The sequence below is a fragment of the Notolabrus celidotus genome, chromosome 9, assembly GCF_009762535.1.
Source record: "Notolabrus celidotus isolate fNotCel1 chromosome 9, fNotCel1.pri, whole genome shotgun sequence".
In the NCBI taxonomy this organism is placed as follows: domain Eukaryota; kingdom Metazoa; phylum Chordata; class Actinopteri; order Labriformes; family Labridae; genus Notolabrus; species Notolabrus celidotus.
The window spans coordinates 28,018,423-28,038,538 of NC_048280.1; the positions used below are offsets into that span (position 1 = coordinate 28,018,423).

A 20,116-nucleotide genomic window follows, 5' to 3' on the forward strand; every position below is an offset into this window, starting at 1 on the left:
AAAATCATCCGTAATTTCCATAGACTGGTAATTTCGTGCTGCCCGGTATCTAGTGTTACGTGCATCCAGCATCGCCATTACTGTCCAGCAGGGGGCAGCAGAACAATTCTCCAGGCAGGGTATAATTTTGTTAACGGAAGTTCCCACGGAAGAAGAAGAGCAACGATGGTGCGGGTGAAGTTAAGGTAAAATGTGCTCTTTGTATACAACTGTTTAGATGTCAGTTATAAGTTACTGACTATGATTCATCTGCCTGTAGGTATTTGCTGTGTGAGGTCAATGTGTCAGACCGGAGTCGCCTGTTGCTGCTGGATGACCGAGCTGTGGCAGTGGCAGTGAAGGCAGCGGTGGCTCGTATGCATGGGGACTACGGGGCGGCTCTCTGCAGGATCAGATTCTCAGGTTAGCTCTGATATACATTTTATCCGAATTATACATCACCATTAATAAAGAACACAGTTTAACAGGTACATTTTTGCTGTCAAATTCAAAATGTAAGCATATAGGTAGTCAGTAAGTTTGCCTTGATCTGGTCATTGGATTATTGATGCTGGCTGTCAGATTAAAACATTTTCATGACATGTTCACGTTGTGAACTATTGGAAAACATTTTTTTTGTCAAGTATTTTTGTTGAATTTTTCTGTTTATGAGGTGGATACAGAAAAAAAGAAAAGGATACATTTTAGATGCACAACAATAAACAACTTCCCAACTTAAACAACGCAATCAATCACACTCATTCACACCACAAGAGACAAAATGGACAAGATAATACAATTAATTGTGAAAAAGTATTAACACGTGGAGAAATAATACAGCAGAGTGGAAAAGAAAAAGGAAGAGGAGAGGGAAAAAAAACCCAGAATCAACAACTCAGTAGTTCATTTATTTTCAGGTTTAATATGTAAGGTATCTATATGATGCAAAAATGGTTGCCAGATATTATGGAAGGTCTGAAGGAATCTCTCAGGGAGAATCTGATTTTCTCAAGTCTCACGCATTGTAAAATTTCTTTGGAAAACAAATTTGGATATTATTTAATCTCTACTTGGTATAAAATTTACAATGTTGCATTACGATATTGATAATGTGATTTGTATGTAAGATTTTAACTTGCAAATGTAATACATGTATTGCCTAAAGAGTATATTTGCAGCTGGTATTTGGTCAATTGTATGTAGCATGAATGGGTTTACCAAGGTAAACTACATTTCTTAATTTTTCACACTTGTAAAACACATGAGAAGAAGTATAGTGCTCAATACATAGCTCAATAACTGTATTTATACCTGTTTATAAGCCTTGAAACAAGTTTTCCCTAGCCCATCATGTCTTAATTGATGATTGACCATGAAAAGAATCACTAATCAGGATCTTCAATGATTTTTCTCCCTTCACCTATTACTGCAACTGAACTTAACTTTCTATTCTATTGACTTTGTTTTTATTTTTCTGTTTCAGTGAAATATCTGAATGCTCTTACAGGAATAGTGTTCCTGCGTTTCCATAAAATGTTTTACAGACTTCTCTGGTCTGCATTACCTTTCATCACCTGCATAGAAACACGAGGGCAGAAAATCGAATGTTTTCTCAACTGTTTGCATGTAGGAGGTAAGAATAAACAATTTCCCATTTCAGAAGTAAACAGACAGTCCTACAAACTCAAGTAATAATAAAAAAATAACAATAATTTTAATGGTTTCCAGGAACCATTAGAACATGTCAGAAGTTTCTGGTCCGATACAACACCCGGCAGCTTCATCGAATGCTTCCAAAATGTAAAAATGAAGGTAAGGACATAATATAGATATGTCAAGTATTTTTCAGACAGAACCCATCTATTTGATTTGATTTGATTGTGTGTTTTTCATGAATTAAACCCCTGTTTGTATACATTTACCAGGCTTTTTTCATATTACCATCACAATCTATCGTATACTGGAGACTGCAACATTAGATACAAAACTTTAAAAGGGTATGAAAAAGCAAAAGCAAATTGACTGTCTCCCTCTCTGTTTTCCTTTTTTGTCTTTACAGAAGAAAAAAAACATGTTCGTGAAGAAATTCTGAAATGCTGCCTCACAGAAGGAAAAAGGGAAGAATTTGTAGAAGAATCTGACAGTGAGGAAGATGAAGAGCAATGATTTCTCAGCAAAAAGGCAGCTGTGGAGTTCATTCAGGATTTGTGTTCCTGACCAAATTGTGTCATGAGATTGACAGAAGGAAATTCATTTTGTTTTTGGAGAATTAGAAATCCAACTCCAGTGATGTTCTACAAGTGCACAAAGTTTGACAAATCTGTCCAGCTGTATACATGTCTTCCTCACATGCACATTGTCAAACTTTGTAATACCAATAACTTGGGCTGCAGAGAGGCCTGCTGGTGGTCAGTAAAAAAGCGGATATTGAATGCGGATACTGTATTGGTATCCCTTAGTTTCCTTTAAAGCTACTTTAAGGATTTTGTTGTTCATGAAACAAACTAAATGTAATAGTGATACCTCATTATGACTACATAATCAAATGAGACCATCAACATTATGATTGATTAATTGTACAAAGTTACAGCCTTTGGAAAAATTTTGCCATGGTGGATGAGTATAAAAAACACGCTTCTCATACATGTCAAGAATAAAATCAGCGTGAGGAAGAACAGCGATACCACAAACCAAAGCCCCTCATGGGAGCTGTAAGCAAATGGAGGGACTGACTTAAGCCTGAAGAAAGATGTTTTTTTATTTTCAAATGACTTTTTTGTATTTGTACCATGTTTTGATCCCATCTGTTGTAGTTTACATATTAAATTACTATTTTGAAGAAAATATGTGGAATTTTGTGTCCTAAAATAGCTTCTGCATGCACTTTTGTTGACCATCCACACTTTAAGAAACTTAGTGATTTACATGAATGAATTAAAAATGCATAAATTAAATTTTTAAAACAATATGGACATAACCAAAACATATTTTATTCTCTTACTTGTATTACACCCATTGGCCATTGCACTACATAAACATTTAAACCAACAACTCAACTCAACTCAACTTTATTTATATAGCACCTTTCATACAGAAAACAGAGACAGAAAACAACAGCAGTGGTAAAATTATAAAAGGCTGGATTATAAATAAAATACTTAAAAATAAAATAAATACAGTAAAATTAATAGTGGAAAGAAAAGTTAAAAATAAGGTAGCATTGACAAGATCAGATGAATACAAGAAATAAATAAATAAATAAGATAAATATATGTTAAAGCAATTATTTAAATACAATTGGTTAAAATAATAAAAAATAATAATAAAATAAATAAATAACAATAATAAAAATAATAATAATAATAATAATAATAATAATGCAGTCCAGGGATAAAAATAAATTACTCCAAATTGAAAGCTAGATTAAATTAATTAAGTTTACTTAAAAAAAAAAAACAGTGTTCTGTACATTTCAAACTTTGGCCATTACCAGCAAAGCTTTTGTTACTACATGTCCCACAATGCCTTGCAGGGCCTCCGCACTGAATATGTTTTCAGACTGTATAAGAAACATCCGGGTCTCTCAGGTTCCTGTTTGGCGACCCGTCGCCATTAGTGCAAGCGCTTTGAACGGATTGATCTTTTGGTGAAAAACCATTAAATTGGCACGTTTACCTGCTTTAGGGTAACGTTTGCCGCCTTGTTAAAGGCATCTAGATTCCTTAAACGAGTTCAGACCTTAATTTCGGGGGGTCTTGGCCCCGCGTGGCGAGTTTTCGTCCTTTCTTCCATCAGCCTCGATAACTTGAGACATCGAAATCGTGTCTCTTCTTTTTCTCGGTTTTGTTTTGTTGTCAAGATGTCGCCGTGATGGGGTCTCCGTGTTTGACAGAAATGAACCAGGGCCTTCGTCGCCTTACCCGCACTCACTGCAACCCGCTTTCCTCTTCAGTTTTTCAGTTTAATGCTAGAGAGCTCGACAGCTCTCTGCCTGGAGCTCGGCCTCAGTACTGCTCACTGCACGGAGACAAACATGGAGAAAAACCCCAACAGCAACCCAAGCACCAAGGTTCCTCCCCGCTCAAGCTCTACAGGGCCCACACCGGGCGAATCTAAACCTAAAACAGGTGAAACCCCTTCACTGAACGACACTGTTCCTCTGTAACTCTGTTGTTAAACACAGACTGAATGCTCGTCTGTGTGGCCTGTGAGGCCTAGCAGTAGCGCAGAGCTTGTTTATCTGATCGGGCTGACGTCGCTGTCAAAACATTTGACCCTCTGAACTCAGCTGCAGATAAAGAATGCCCATAGCACTATATTTATATTTCCACCATTAACATGCATTTATGCAAAGATATCGACACATTTTAACAATCATAATGCAGATAATGAGTTACCAGCTGGTTGCTTAAACAAAACATTCAATGATTGAATCAGCGTGTAGGAAGTACTTACTGTACTTTGTGTACTATATATGAGTAAGTCTTTAATGTAATTGAAAAGTTCCCAGCTATTTGACTCCTCACATTGTAGATAGCTCCAGGTGCATTACTTTAAAGTTCAAAGAATTTATTCAGCTGTGTGTATGTTTTAACTTTAGAAGGTGGCTTTAAAGGTGCATTTCGACCAAGAATTCCAGGGTCTTTTAGCCCCCAGAACTACTTTACCCTGAACTAAAAGGTTCCTGTACCCCCATTGTTGTCTGTGTTTCGACCGTGGGCAGAAGTCCCAGGTAGATTGTGCAAATCAGGCCAGTGACATATGGAGAAAAAATGTATATTGAATAATTTTTTAAAATCTTAATAAAAAACTAAACTAGTATGCATTCCCAGGAACTCCCTCTGTGCTTCAACAACTGTGTTAACTCCACAAACACTATTACATTCAGCGGAAAGTCCCAGGACCTCTGAAAGTACTACCCCCAAAGCAGGGGCTTTTCAGGGGGAGATTACCTACTCCTGAACTAAATTTAGACCCTGGTTTCTCTGATCGAAATACATGTAGTTTAGGGGTAAAGTCCCTAGTTCCGGGGTGAAGTTCCTGCGGTCGAAAAACGCCTAAATAAAATGCACAGCTCTCAGTGGTTGACCTGTCACTGTGTTCATTAAAACACTGTTATATTAAATCCTTGATTTTATTAGCAATGATATTTGTATGCTGAATATGTTCATGTGCCTAAAAGACACCAGGTTACAGGCTACAGGTGACTTGCTTTTTAATTCTGTCATATTCTCATGTAAAAATCAGACATAAGCATGTGTGCATGAATTTATTTAATACTTTTGTGTTCTTTTTTTGTATTTCAGAGAGTAAAAACAATGGAGGCTCCAAGCGCTACAACCGCAAACGTGAGCCAACCTTACCTAAAACAGACAGTTTCCCAGGCACTCGCCGCACCAATTCACAGAAAAGCAAGAATTTTGACAAGAGACCCCCCCAGAGAGGTGGAGGACGACAGTACGGCGTTGCAGGTGGAGGACGACGCGAGGAGGTTGGTATTTTTTTAAAGAGCCTCTTATCTCATTATTGAAGAGGCTGACTTCAAAAAGAAATGTCACTTTTAGGAACTACTTTACTGATTGTTTTCTATCTCTGAACCTCCAGGTAGCAGAGACTCGCCGGGCCGAGTTTAGCCCGGCTCAGTTTGCTGGACCGAAGAAAATAAGCTTGAACCACCTTCTGAACTTCACCTTTGAACCACGTGGAGGTAATGGTGGCATTGGTGACGGAGGCCATGCCTGTTGGGGCCGTCGCAATAAGTGGGGCCATAAGCACAAGCCCTTCAACAAGGAGCTGTTTCTGCAGGCCAAGTAAGCAGCCTCTCTGTGGATCACATGACATGAAACGGAAAGCACCGATATGTGGCAGTCAGCTATACTTTGTGTGTTTCAGCTGCCAGTTTGTGGTGACTGATGACCAGGACTACAAGGCTCACTTCACTGACCCAGACACTCTGGTGAACTGGGACTGTGTGCAACAAGTGGTGAGTGTTATTCCTCTGCAGAGCTGTGTTGTTACTGCATATCAATGAGAATTCCAATTCTCAAATGGATGATCTTATTGTGTACTTCTTCTTCTTCAGTGCATCAACAGTCATGAGGTGCCATCTTGTCCTATCTGCCTCTACCCTCCTGTGGCAGCCCGTATCACCAGGTGTGGACACATCTTTTGCTGGCCATGCATGCTGCACTTCCTGTCTCTGAGTGAGAAGAGCTGGTCCAAGTGCCCGATCTGCTACGAGGCTGTTCAAACCGCTGACCTGAAGAGGTAAATGAGAGTCAAAAAAGCTTGGAGACCCACTCTGAATGTAAACGGGGGGATTTTTTTGGTTTTGTAATTTATTTTGTTCTTTTATCAACATAAATATAAAAATGATACTGATATGATGAACAATTCACAATCAGTAGACAATAAACATAAATAAATTCAGCCCCATAAATAAGAAAATAAATAAGCGTCCTTGAACTCTAATATGTCATACCTTTTACACATTCATCTGAGTCTTAATGAGCTTATAATGAAAACTCTGAAGCCTTCACTATGAGACTTTTAAATCTTTGTGGTTTGGTTGGGTCTCTTAATAGTTTCTTCCAACAATTTTTTTGCAGTGTGGTTGCTATGGAGACCAGGCAGTATGTGGTTGGTGATGAAATCACCATGCGACTGATGCGGAGGGAAAAGGGGGCTCTGGTGGCCATGCCAAGCTCTCAGTGGGTGAAGGTGGAGGAGCCTGTACGCTTCGGAGGTGAGAGACTGAAGAATGTTTCTCCATGAGAGTAGGGCTGTATTCAAAAACATCAATTTGGCACTATATCGTCATATACTCCTCGCCAATACGTGCATCAATCAAGCAACAACCCCCAGTCTAAAAATATGACTCCAATGCGGAAGAGCTAAAAACTGCAGTTCATCGAGGATCTGCTTGAGGCTGGCTCCAGAAGTACCGGAAACCACATACACACCAATTCAAAAAGCTGATCTTTACAGCAGAAATAAACATGTTTACAGCCTGGTACAAAAGACGAGTGTAATTCGGATAGCTCATTTCTCGATGCACTGTAGTGGGGGTGAATTATTTTCTAATGCAGTAATTTCGAAGATATTGAGATTACGAGTCTTTCAATGAGATGCACAGCTGACTTGATTGACAGGCAGGAACACTGTAGCTGTTGGCTAGGAGGCTCAAAGCCTGTCTCTTTACATCACACTTGCTTGACAGCAGCACTATGGCTGACGCCGACGGTTAGCCTAAAAAACAGCGCTTCAGAAACAGATGGGTGACGTCACGGATACTACGTCCATATTTTATACAGTCTATGCTTGATACACATGCAACAAAATAAGTAGGCAGCAAATGCTCTGATGACATTTGTCAGACAAGTTGCCTTTGGTGATGTGCACAATAAAGCCAATAGGTGGCAGTAGGAGCTAAACCCCATAATGCAGTGCATGTCATAAAGTAAACACGTAGCGTACCCGCCGCTGCCGAAACTGAAAGCAAATCTGTGAAAGAATTCTGGGTAAAATACTGCAGCCCCTGTCTACTAATGAAAAGACGCTATTCTGATCAGCCGCTAGCAACAACAGGTACGCCTGCTACACAGTGTTGATGTGTGCCATCCCAAAAAACAGTGAATGAAGCCTTCAACTCAACATTTCTCTCAACTTCTCAGAGGATCGGAAGAAGCGCTTAATGCGTGTCCAACTGCGGTGTGTTAGTCGTATGCAGATGTGAAGCAAAAACATTGGACAGTCTATTCATTTATATGTAAATATGTTGTATACATGTTATGTTTTATATGTCCATCAGAGAGAAAAAAAACATCTATGTTTGGTGAAGTGTACAGCGTGTACGACACGGGTCCTTTGGTCTCTTCTATAGTCGAGTGGCAGGTCGACACACACTGTAAAATACACACACTCGCTGAAAGAGACATGCTCACATCGTAGTCTACGTTCCTTGATTGAAGTGCATCCTGCCCCATTCATTGTAAACCCAATCACATGGTCATTATTCATAATCAATGTGTATCGTGATTCATATCTTGAGGCTGTAAACAGCCAGCCCCGCACTTACGGGATTTCTGTTTTCTTTTGAGCAGAACTGCTGATGACATTATGGCTGACTGTAGATCAGATGAAGAGCAGCTTTTATTCTTGTACGCTTACATTAATTTTATATTAATGAGAGATAAACTGTGGCCTCATGTAGACGGAAACACAATTATAATATTTTCTACTTTTCAACTTTCAGTTACATAAATACTCAGTCAAATAAAAACATTACCATGTGATGAAACGTTTTTAAAAAAACTAAATCAACTTGTGATCACGGGTTTTTCAGATGCGAGTCTCAGCCCGTACTCCAAGCTGCTGCTGGCCTCCCCGGCACAGGTCCTTAGCCTGTTGGCAGAGGAGAGAGCAATCCTGGAAGTGAAACTCAGCTTGGAGGAGGACAGCCAAGGATGTTTCATCCAGAGTGCTCTTTGTCTTTTACAAGTGAGTAAAGCTACACTTATGCCTGTCTGTATGAGGAAAGCAATAGACGGCACATAGTAAACAAAACTAATCTATGACAGCTAACTAGTAGGGTGCTGCCATGCTGCTGAGTAAAAGCATATGTTGGCCATAAAACCCTGCCTCGCTGCAGACTGATCATTTGAACTTCCACACTGTTTGTCTGTATTGTGTAGGAGCGAGAAGAACTGCTGCTTAAGAAGCAAAAGGCAAATGCAGCAGATGTCCTGGACTTCTCCTGCCTGACCCTGGAAGAACCCTCTTCTCCTATGGAGGAAGTGGTTACACACACCAGCAGCACCAAGGTGGGTTTTAAAATGCATCCCTCCAACTTCCCATATTTACACTGTTGTACTGACAACTGAACTGGTGATGGGATCAAATAATCCCATCAGTATACTCTGCCCAGTTTTGAAGCTGTTACCTTTACCCAGTATTATCTCTGTACTTGTGATCAGTAAGATACATATGTTTCTTTTTGTAGCCTGTACTGCAGTATGCCTCTGCATTTGATGATGAAGTGGAGGAGGTTGCAGAGGTTGAGGAGGTTGAAGAGGTTGAGGAGGGCGCAGAGGTTGAGGAGGGCGCAGAGGCCCTTGAGGCTGCGACTGCAGAGCTGCCAGACCCCCCTGAAGATGTTTTGGAGTGTGTCTTGGAGGAGCCTCTAGAGGCTGTGATGGATGAAGCTCCAGAGCCTGAGCCTGATGATGAGAGTCCTGCTCACGATGCAGAGGCCCGCCCCTCAACCAGTGCAGTGCATGGACCTTATTACTACTTCTACCAAGGTATGTAATTCCCTGCACCAAATCCTTAGCCTGCCAAGTTCATAAAATAAAAGAGTTTATTTATTACTAATGTCAAGTCTGATGTTGTGATGGTAAATTGATTTGGTGGAATATGTGAACACAAAATGTTAACACTAGAGATTTACGCATTTTAGTAGACAATAAAACGCATCAGAATTACCGGTCAGTCTAATGGAATTAATATTTTATTGTAGTAGGTTTAAATTACTGCCATATGTTGTGCCTAAGCTGTAGCGCAGTCACTCGCCTCTAGCTGGGGCTGTAGCTGTGGTCAAGGGTTACTGTCATGATACTATTACGCTCTACTGGCCAGATCTAAACAAACACAGAAGACTGATGGCATCTTGTAGGGTGGTGCAGTTTTATAGTACTTTGATTCAGAAAATGTAGATAATGTTGGATGTTGACCATGCCTAGTCGACTCAAATGAAGCAGTGTGTATCCAGCACAGGCATGAGGAGGGATGGTGGTGCTAGCTCTGCTAAGTTAACCACACTCTGCAAACCAGTTTACATTGTTTACCAACAGACTTCATGAAAACGAGTTTAGCTGTGTTAAATAAATTGCAGCAATTAGGACTTTGTTTCTGAGTGTTTTCTTACCTCTAAACTAGCTGGCTGGTTGGAATTTGAATTTCTGGTTAGACGACTAAGACATGAGTTGCTTCAGAACATCCCTATTTAGCACCAACTGACAGTTGAATCTATCTAAAGCAACACATTGAACAAATTTGCTGTTATCTTATTAAGGATCGTAACAAGAAAAATACAATTAAAGACAGATGAAAAAGGAATGCCAAACTTTCATTGGCTGGTCCTGACTGCATTTTCCCCGGGTTCGACCCTCACCCTCGTCCCTCTGCTGCATGTCTCCTCCACTCTCTCAACTCCATATTCTCCGTCTATCTTCATGGTCATATCTTGTGAAAGTCAAAGCAAATAAGAAAAAATGTGGAAGCTTTTGTATGTGTTAGTTAAAACTGCAGAAAGCCTATTTGTCTTGACTGTATTGATTGACATATGTCAGACTCCTCGTGTTAAAAATTCTGTGTTGAATCAAACTTTTTCTCACCCTACCTTTGCTCCCTCTCTTATTTACTCCTCCAGCTGACGACTGCCAGCAGATGTTCCTGCATCCTGTGAATGTACGCTGTCTGTTACGTGAATACGGCAGCTTGGAGGCCAGTCCTGACTCCATCACTGCCAAAGTAGTGGAGATAGTGGGACACACGGTCACTGAGGTCAGCTAACAAATGAACAGAATATCACACTGTTCAACTTGTCTAGTTTCAGTCCAGTTTCACAGTTATTGCTTGTGACTTGATTTCCATGCATGAATTTCTTGCAGGAGATCCGTCGCCGACATCGCTACCTAGCTCACCTGCCGCTCACATGCGAGTTCAGCATCTGTGAGTTAGCTCTACAGCCCCCAATCCTGTCCAAAGAAACTCTGGACACCTTTGCAGGTAAGAACATTGTTTCTTCTTTTTTAGGATCTTAATGTACAGTTGTAGGAAATAGATGTCTAATTAAACTGTTGTATTCATTACATTTTCCTTCCTACCAGATGATTTGGAGAAGAGAAAACGCCTGAGGCAGAAAAAAGTGAGGGATGAGAAGCGCAGAGAGAAGCGGATTGAAATTGAGGAGAACAAGAAGCAGGGTAAATGTGAGTACAGCTGACTGGGTAACCGCTCCAGAAAATGAAAGATAAACACAAAAGGAACAAATCTGAGATAAAGTCAAAGGTCTATAAATATATTTATTTTGTATCTGTCCCCAGATCCTGAAGTGCATATCGGATTAGAGAACCTTCACCATTTCCCGGCATTTGGTTCTCCGCCTCACTACAGCAGCCCTCCTGTTCAGCCTGATTTCACCTTCAACCCCCCTTCACCCCTCAGCAGCAGCCCCTCCTCAGGTAAGAGCCACTCTTTCCTCTGCTGATTCACTCCTCAGTGCTGTCAGCTTGATCTACGGACACTGAGAACTTTCAAACAGTTAGTTAACTTTTCCTTTTTGTTGTTGTTTCAGATGGAATGAGATTCCCGAGTCTGAACGGGCAAAGCTCTTCACCTATTGTGGGTAGTGTGGAGGATGACTCCCACTGTATGTCCTTTGCACAGGTGTGTATGGCAAACTCACAAAAAACAGCCTAGCATAATAACTAGGGATGCACCGAAAATTCGACCAATGAAAATCTTCGGACGAAAATTGGCCAAAAAGGGCATTTCCGTCCGAAAGACTTTTGTCCCCGAAACAACACGGCCGAAACCGAATATTGTGATGACGCAACGGTAGGGGAGACTGGGGACAGTTGTAACATTTTTGACATTTCTGTCTATAACTTTGAGCTCTTTTAAACCAGTGTGTTCAAACTGCTATACAAACTAGCTTCAAGTATCTGCTAATAAATGGCCTAGAAAATTCCTGTGCAACACAAACAGAAAATGCATGGCTTAATCTCAAATCCAAGGAGTGAAATTGGCATAATCATTTATTTCGGGTTTTCGGTTTTCGGTTTCGGCCAAGAATTTCCATTTCGGTGCATCCCTAATAATACCTGATTTGATTATATAGTTGCACTTAGCTTGTTCACTTGAAATGATGTGACCCTGTCTGTGTTCTGTACAGATGTTGAGAGACGGGAAAGCTAGAGGTGATGCTGGGCCCAGGATCACTCCAAAGAAAGGTAGTGCCAGACTAGATGTTTTTGTGACTTAAATATTTAAGCAAACATTTGAAGAAAAATGCTTTTTAAAGTATTGATTCAGAAACTGGCTATGCTTGCTGCAAAATGTGTACTGCAACTTTAAATGTAATTTTAAAGTTGCCTCCCTTTTGACATTTATAGTCAAAGGAAAAATGATACAATCACTGAACTCTGGAGTTTATAATAGTTTATCTTGTACACACACTCATGCTGAGTCACTAAATGGTTGACTCAAGCGGCAAACTCCGGTCTCAAACGATGAAGCCAATGCGGAAGTGATATAAACTGCAATACATCGAAAATCCGCTTGAGGCTGGCTGCAGAAACACCGGAAACCACATAGATATGAATGGGAAAAAGACGATCTTTGCAGCATTAATAAACATGTTTACAGCCTGGTTCAAAAAACGGCTTGGCCCTACAACGTTAATCTCTCTAATGGCATACACTGTACGGGGGGTGAATTTTTTTCTAACGTGACGGTTAAGAAGATATTAAGATTATGAGTTTTGCCCAAATAAGGACATAACTGACGTGACTCCCGGTCGGGAACACACAGCCATTGGCTAAGAGACTCACACTACGTCACACTCTGCCTAGTTGAGTTCCGCATTACCAATATGGCTGCCGCCGTCGATTTGCTTCAAAACAGCTCTCAGGAACAGATGGGTGACGTCACGGATACTACGTCCATATTTTTTACAGTCTATGGGTTGACTGGATGGCCGTAAACTGACTCTAGGATTGGTTGACTATTTGTTATTGTCTAGATTGAAGTTTGAATGATGTTTGAGTAAGTTTGATATGTTGAATGATCTGTTTGGTTACTGCTTGCAAACATGTTCATGTCTGTTTCTATAGATTGCTTTGTGCCTGAATATGTTCTGTCTGTTGGTACAACCAACATGTTATGAAAAGTGTGGGGGTGAAATTATTGTAGCTTTATCTTACTATGTATTTCCTGTTCAACCTGTTTGGCTACCAAGCAGTGCTACCCCTGGAGGCATCCTGATGTCAGTGTTGTGTCTTGTGCCATACAGATAAGCTGCTAGCGCCCCCTACAGCAGACAGCGATGGAGAGAGCGACGGGTCAGACCGCGTTCCTGTGCCCAGCTTCCAAAACTCCTTCAGTCAGGCCATCGAGAAAGCACTTCTCCAGCTAGACAGTGGTCCAGCATCTGCTCCACAACATGTGGTTGAGCCAGGTCTGACATCTGTACATGAAACATTTCCTGTAAAAAAAAATAAGATATTAACTCTGAAGCTAAAGTGTTCATTCCAAGACTCACACTCATCCTTGGTGTTCTCTCTTTCAGATGAGAAAGGAGGAAAGAAGAAAAAGAAGAAGCAGAAACTTCTTTTCAGCACATCCATGGTTCACACAAAGTAGACAACACTGAAGTTCATTTAATCAACCTTTTCTTTAATTGATCTTCCCACTCCCCTTGTTTTTAACTCCATCCAGATGGTTTTTCAGAACTAAGCGGTGGAAATATGCTTCAGAGAGTAGCCAGAGTTCATGCAACTTGTAATTGTTGCTCTAAGGGCGTGATCCTCCTTTTGGTCGACACACCATCAGTTTAATTTGCATTTATTTACAGCTAGGTCAAAGCTTTGCCACAAACTCTTGTCGCACTGAAAGCTTCATGGGGAACATTTTGTACAGACGCTAGGCAAAGTCAGGAATACTGCGACAACAGGCTCTTGTGTGCGCTTAAGGCTTTTATGACTTCCAGATACTTGACTTCCATCAAAGGGTTGCTGTGGTACTTCCACCTTTCCTGAATTTAACCCTGAGAGTTGCATCTTAGGATCCTTGAGTAATGTGGAAAAGATAATTCTAGGGTGCTTTATATTAGAATAGCAGTCAGCCAGCTGCAGATATGAGCACCATCAACTCTTTCCAGGATACCCAGTAGTGCTCTGAAACATTCAGTCTGGAACGTCACCGTAGAACAAAACTGATCGATATTTAGATTTCTTGTAGTGTGTTTCACAGGTCAGTGCCAGCCTTTTAAAGAGAGTACATTTGGGGAATTGCTGCTTTGACATAACTGCCCTAGAATTTTGTACCAACACAGAAAACAAAATGTTCTAATACCATAGTGAGGGAGTGAAAACACAGTATTAAGAGATTAGGTCTGTTGGTTCAACAGAGATCCAGTATACTCTGCCAGGTTTAACTTTAAACACGCACTTTCTTCTCATTCATTCTCTCCTCTGTGTCACCTTCTGTTGTAGAATATTTACCAACATGTAATATTACATCCCCAGTTTAATTTCAGTGTTGGAAAAGTGTGAAGCTGTACAGAACTGCTGACATTAAAAGAATGCTGGTGAAACCAATGGAGAAAGGTGGATAAATAATGATTTTTTTGGGGGGTTCTTTAATTCACCTTTAATTTTGAGCAAGTTTAGACTAGTGGGTATAACTAGTCTGTTGAAATGAATAAACGAATATGCACAATCATGTGACTGGTTGTTTGATTCTTGATTTAACTAATCGTAAGGACAATAAAGGATCATGGGTTGGTAAGGTCAAACACAAGAAGTCACTATCCAATTAGAACACTGGCTGCCATCTGTCTTATGCAGTTAATACTTTTCTCCACATGGGGGCAGCTCTGACTTTCTTTAAGTTAAGTACAATTCATCAAGTTATTTCAGCCACAGTCTTATTTTACATGAATTGTCTGCTTTGTACTAGACAAGTAATAGGGCCTGGCATTAATGAAATGCAGGAGGCTATTAAACGATTAAATTTTTTGGGTTTCCTGTTGTAAAAGTAATTATCCAAGTTCAGACGGACAGTGGCCACTTTTATTTATTAAACGCTCAAATGATACCCTATTTGTTTTTACCTGTCAAATAACCAATTAACCCTTCATGGCTTGGATGGATAATCCCCCCGTAAATCTAGTTTCAAAACCAACATGCGTCAAGTTGTTCAAACTGAGTAAATCATCAGCCAGGAAGTCAGGGTGATTTACCTTTCAAATTATTGCACCAAGAAATTTGCCAAAGACCAGTGACTGAATAAGGCTCGGCTGTGAACATACCAGTCTTCATTTATGCATACCATTCGATACTATTACATACTTGCGGAGGCTCATTTTGTTTGTATTTTTATTTATTTGCAGAAAATGCACTGATTTTCAGAATTAACAATAGAAATATCAGTTTTTTAAAAACAGCTGATTTTCTGAGACACCAAAGTTTTATTGAAGTACTGTACGAATCGTGACACACTTCTGATTTTGATTCTGATCCATTTTTTGGGTGCTGTGAAAATGATTAGACTCCCTATAAACCACTTCCTAACTTTTTAAATCATAAGTGATGCTGAAGAAGCAGTTTCGCTATCAGCTTGGCCGTTTTTTACTTCCGCTTTCCTAAACCGGATATTCAGTGGCGTCTGGCCCAGCGTACTGCAACAGAGATCGAACAGAACACTCATACTACATACTAAATTCAAATGCAGTATGTAGTAGGCAGTACCTACTGCCTACTACATTAGTAGGTATTATGTAGCAGGCTGTTTCGAAAACAGCCCAGATTTCCCTCTCCTCCCCTCTCTGCTCCTGTAAGCCCTGCCCACAAACAGATCGTAGCGCACACTCAATCAGGACGATGTAGGAGGACCAATTAGGAGAGTGGCTCTGATTGGTCGGAGCTTACGGGAGAAGTTGGAATTTATAGGTTGCTGGATACAGAGGCATAGGAAACTGCAGTGATCTCAGTGAGCACTGGTCATCTGCTAACACCAAGTCCTAGAACCAACTGTTTGATGAGATCTGTTCTTTTTAGCGGTTCCTCTGCCTGTAATCAACTCCCCACTAACATGAGAATGATCAAAAACAGATTTTCTTTTAGAAAGTCACTTTAACAAATGCTGATAAATTCCTCATAGACGTTATTATGTAATCACTGTTTTGAAAGTCTTTGTTTTATTCATTATTGGTGCCATGTGTTTGTGACAATTTTGTTTTTGTTTCCATTATTTGTAGTTTAATGCTACTTATCATTTATTTGCTTTATTTATTTTTTTGTTGTTGTGTGGACCCCAGGAAGACTAGCAACCACAATGTGGAAGCTAATGGGGATCCTAATAAATAAAGAAATAAAGAAATAATCTCAAAATACCTCATTTATTGAAGGCTGTTGATAAGTGTATTGACTTTTTTTTGGAAACAAAGCACAAAATAAGTACAGTTTTTTTTTTACCCCAATTCTACCAACTGCATCTTTAAGTGAGTACAGTATGGCCCGATTTTTCGTTTACGGTGTGCGTGGTTTTATTTTGAAAGTTCTAACCGGATGCTCCAATGTGCTGCATGCTAACTTTCTCGTGTTGCGGAGGCTAACCAGTCAGTTCAGCGCTGAGTCTAGTCCAGCAGCCTGTCAACAACTCTGAAACCTGAGACTGGATAGAGAGCCAGACAGCTAGCTAAGTAAACCTGCTAAGTTAGCTGCTCCGCTAGCCCCTGTATTAACGAACTGTCACGACTCTTCTTCCAGTGGCTTAAAGTGTTGATCTAAAGTTGTTTCGGGGAGGAAAAAGGAGGACCTGACTTCCCTGTTTGGTAAGTTGTCTTCAGCTTGTATCAAAGAAAGAAAGAAAGGTTCAGTCAGTGTTTCCATTTTGGAGTTCAGCTTCTTGAGCTGTTAGCCAGTCGCTGCTAACGAGAGAGAGGTGATGCATTCATCTTTTTCCTCTTACTTTAAGATGAGTTTGCTCTGAATGCGTCCTGCTCTTTCAATTCTTAGTGCCGGATCTGGTTCTTTTAATTCACGTCTTTTCAAAGAAAGAAAACTCAGTCTTCTGCTGAACTGGACCGGGTACCGTCCTCGAGATGAGGTGGTTTAGGTGAGCAGGCAGGAGAGGAGGGGGGGTTAGCACTTGTTGCAAATTCCAGTTTGGGACAGACTTCTTGTCACACAAAAGCTATAATGGGACATTTTTAAATCAAGGTAGCCCAGATAAATGAAACAAATCAGCCACTGATGAGTGTCCACCCATTTAATTGAGAACCTTCACATATGTTAATTAGGGATGTAAGGATACACTCAACCCACGATTCGATTCGAATCCGATTTTTGGCTCATGATACGATTCACTAACAATTCTCTAACGATTTTCAAGAAAACTGGATTGAACTCAAAATTTGAATAACTATTATTTCAATTCTCAGAGATGGACAGTTGCCATATATATTTTCACTTATATTTATTTGTAAACAAAGTAATCCTTTTTCATTTTTAAGGTGTTTTGTAACTCAAATAAAATCACTGCACACTTTTTTTCAGTACCTTGCCAAAAAAACAAAAATGACCATACACAAATGCATTGTTGGAAAATTTCAGAACAATTATAGAGAAATGGAAAGTGAATGATTCCCAAATGAAAGTATTAAATATTAAAACAAATAAGGTAAATCTCTTTAAATTAGGGATGTAAATTTCAAGTATTCTCCTTGATCGATCTTTGGAAATGTTAACGATCAGTTACCTTTCAATCATTACAAAAATATAAAAGAGTATAATGCAGATAGTGCCTTCTAATGTTTAGAAATAATATCCAATAAAAATTATGTTGAATCGATTTTAATCCACCCTTATTTGTAGCGATTTTTTTTTTACCAATTGGAGATATATTGTTACATCCCTAATATTAATTATGATCTACTAAGTGTTCTGATCATGTTTCTGTTTGTTTCGGGGTAACCCATTTAACAGACTGGTTCCTATTAAGGTTAGCAGTGGAAAATCTATCCTCGTCTTCTCTTGGGCTCGCCTCTTTTAAAAGCTGATTTTTAACTGAAAGAAACTCTACCTTATTTTGCTGGATCAAGGTTTTCTGATGTAGAAGTATGACAGATAAATAAAAAGCTGCATTTCTCTGTTGGATGACAGCAGACAGCTTCTGTTGGATGATTAGTTCCTGCACAGTATGAATGCACTGATATAACCAGTAAGTATTAGTATCAGCCAGTATTGGCCCTGTTGGCAGATATAATTAGTCTGCATTTAATAATTATGACCTACTTGTATTTGTGATCATTAAGAAGTCATATTTTAAATTCCACATGCTCACTAATGTTTTTTATTATAAATGTAGGTTCTTGACTCAAATCTGACAAAAAACAACAGTTCATCTAAAATAACAAAGACAGGCTATCCCCTATGTTGTTATTTTTAACATCAGCATCAGTACCTGCCTGGATTTTCTGAATTGGTGCGTCACTAATGAAAACATTTGCATACTGTACATGTGGACTGTAACTAAAAGCTGTGATGATCAGTATGAGCGAGCTCATTGGAGTGAATATACTTCTTCTTTCACCTGCTAATGGAGCAGTAGAGGTGTAAGCGTCTATTGTCTATGAAAGGAAAGTTTCCTTTGCATAACTGGCTGAACCAGGTTACAGGATTGATACACAGCACAACAAACACTTAGCTGGTTTCCCCTCTGCCCTACTCTCCTTCTGAGTTTGGTTCCTGCCAAAACTGCAAAAATGTTCATGTGACTTTTGCTAAACCAGCGTCTAAAAGTCGCCTGCTGAATGATTGAGTGTTCATGTACTCCTCATGCTTGATTTAAATGCCATCATGGTTTCATTGTTGATGTTTGTGGCTTTCTGTAATGAGTCTGATGCAGGGCACTACTGGTACGTCTAAGGCTATATAAGGCAGACACTTTCTTAATCCCCGCTGTGCTGCTCGACCCACCATCACAGTGAATGTTTAGCATTCCATCTTAGCGAAGGCGTTTCCTGTTCACATCCAAAGTTCAAGTTCTCAAACTTTAAAGTCTCAGTTAGCTGAGCACAAGTCTCACTCTTTCCCTTTTTTATTTACAATGCAGTGAACTTGTTGATGAAAAGAAGATGAAGCTTATCAGTCTTCCTTATCAGTTAATGCTCATAAAATGACATGCACTGAGGAAGGACAGACAGAGAGGGGCATGGCTCCTGCAGAAAAAAACAGTAACATTTATGGTTTCAATGTAACCAGATTGAACTTCCATAGATGTACTGGTGTGAGTGACTGCTGCTGGTGAGTAGTCATCCAGGGCAAATGCAAATCAAGAAGAAAAAGTAAACATATAGTAGCTGCAGCAATCAGTTAATGACTTTCCTCAGCCCTTCCTCTAAGCGTGGACATAATTCATTAGTGAGAATGTATGTTTGGGTGTGACTTTGTTTACCCAAGTCTGTGTCAGAGTAAACACAATCATCTATTTGCTTCAGGACGGAGGCGTGCAAACACCGCAGTGAGGAAGCGTTCATACAGCCTGAGTAGCTCTGCCGTGATTTTGTCTACCACAGCAATCCAGACAAGTCAAACGCTTGTGTGCTTTCTTACTTAGGCTCCTTCAACTCCCCCCCTCCTCCTGCGTGATATGACATCGCTGCTGGGGAACTACAAAAGCCAGAGCTCTACGGCAGACGGTTGACATCTTGTCAGGTAAGATATGCAAGGATTATTTGCAGCATGTCATCAGGCATGTCATGTCTCTGGAAGGACTGTTGCTTTTGTGTTCTGTAATGTCTCTGCACAGCAACATGTGGGAAGCATTATCAGCCATGAAAAAGGAGCCTCTTAAAGGGCCAACACAGCAGTACTAGACTTTAATGTTCTTCATCTTTGGTCTTATTACAGGGGAACAACTGATAACACTGATTATTGTGATAGTGTTTAACTGGAATCAAGGCAGATAAACTTGTTATCTCAAATTTATTATGGTACTTTGTCATCTTTAGATTGGAGAGTCAGTTTTAAGAGAAATGTGAAAGTTCGCCAGGGGGAGGAGCTAGAATTGAAATGGCAGTCTGGTGTGTGTGTTTGCAGTGGAATCCCCATTCACTGTGTAAGCCTGATTTGCCTGTGTGACAACATGAAAAGAAAACAATGACACTGTACAGTTTTCCAGTCCTTCCTCTGTCTCAGAATCCACCTTAAAGGTACACAGTCCTGATCACTACTGCAACAATCAGTTCACTCAAATATACACATTTAATTATCTCTGGTAGACTGCAATTGGTTATTATTGCAACATATATCACATGACAAAATATTTAACATCATATGCATATGTTGTA

General features: G+C 39.9%; 3 protein-coding genes across 3 annotated transcripts in view; all 3 read left to right on the forward strand.

Annotated features, from left to right (window-relative positions):
* The first annotated feature begins 54 nt into the window (after nt 1–54).
* Nucleotides 55–2,825, forward strand: pop5 (POP5 homolog, ribonuclease P/MRP subunit). The gene is made up of 5 exons (XM_034692966.1): nt 55–185; nt 260–402; nt 1,463–1,612; nt 1,708–1,791; nt 2,039–2,825. The coding sequence occupies exons 1-5, from the start codon at nt 166–168 to the stop codon at nt 2,143–2,145; spliced, it is 504 nt and encodes a 167-aa protein (XP_034548857.1). The 5' UTR covers nt 55–165; the 3' UTR covers nt 2,146–2,825.
* A 724-nt stretch (nt 2,826–3,549) lies between these two features.
* rnf10 (ring finger protein 10) lies at nt 3,550–14,484 on the forward strand. Its single transcript, XM_034691832.1, has 17 exons — nt 3,550–4,106; nt 5,286–5,470; nt 5,584–5,789; nt 5,872–5,962; nt 6,062–6,246; nt 6,588–6,724; nt 8,324–8,478; nt 8,673–8,801; nt 8,981–9,281; nt 10,409–10,542; nt 10,650–10,767; nt 10,869–10,970; nt 11,085–11,222; nt 11,336–11,427; nt 11,936–11,993; nt 13,055–13,219; nt 13,331–14,484. Exons 1-17 carry the CDS (start codon nt 3,944–3,946, stop codon nt 13,402–13,404), a joined length of 2,433 nt encoding a protein of 810 aa, XP_034547723.1. The 5' UTR covers nt 3,550–3,943; the 3' UTR covers nt 13,405–14,484.
* A 1,854-nt stretch (nt 14,485–16,338) lies between these two features.
* Nucleotides 16,339–20,116, forward strand: part of si:ch73-138n13.1 (protein piccolo) — a 41,512-nt gene continuing 37,734 nt past the window's right edge. The window contains exons 1-2 of the mRNA XM_034691567.1: nt 16,339–16,597; nt 19,384–19,481. The gene's annotated coding sequence lies outside the window, so the exon portion shown is untranslated. The remainder of the gene's footprint in view (nt 16,598–19,383; nt 19,482–20,116) is intronic.

What these genes read in the sequence shown, in the direction of transcription:
- pop5 (XM_034692966.1), top strand. Translation starts at nt 166, where the DNA reads ATGGTGCGGGTGAAGTTAAG. An exon ending in ATGGTGCGGGTGAAGTTAAG is followed by an intron (nt 186 to 259) that starts GTAAAATGTGCT and finishes ATCTGCCTGTAG; the next exon opens with GTATTTGCTGTGTGAGGTCA. An exon ending in CTGCAGGATCAGATTCTCAG is followed by an intron (nt 403 to 1,462) that starts GTTAGCTCTGAT and finishes TTTCTGTTTCAG; the next exon opens with TGAAATATCTGAATGCTCTT.
- rnf10 (XM_034691832.1), top strand. Translation starts at nt 3,944, where the DNA reads ATGCTAGAGAGCTCGACAGCTCTCTGCCTGGAGCTCGGCCTCAGTACT. An exon ending in TGGGACACACGGTCACTGAG is followed by an intron (nt 10,543 to 10,649) that starts GTCAGCTAACAA and finishes AATTTCTTGCAG; the next exon opens with GAGATCCGTCGCCGACATCG. An exon ending in AACTCTGGACACCTTTGCAG is followed by an intron (nt 10,768 to 10,868) that starts GTAAGAACATTG and finishes CCTTCCTACCAG; the next exon opens with ATGATTTGGAGAAGAGAAAA.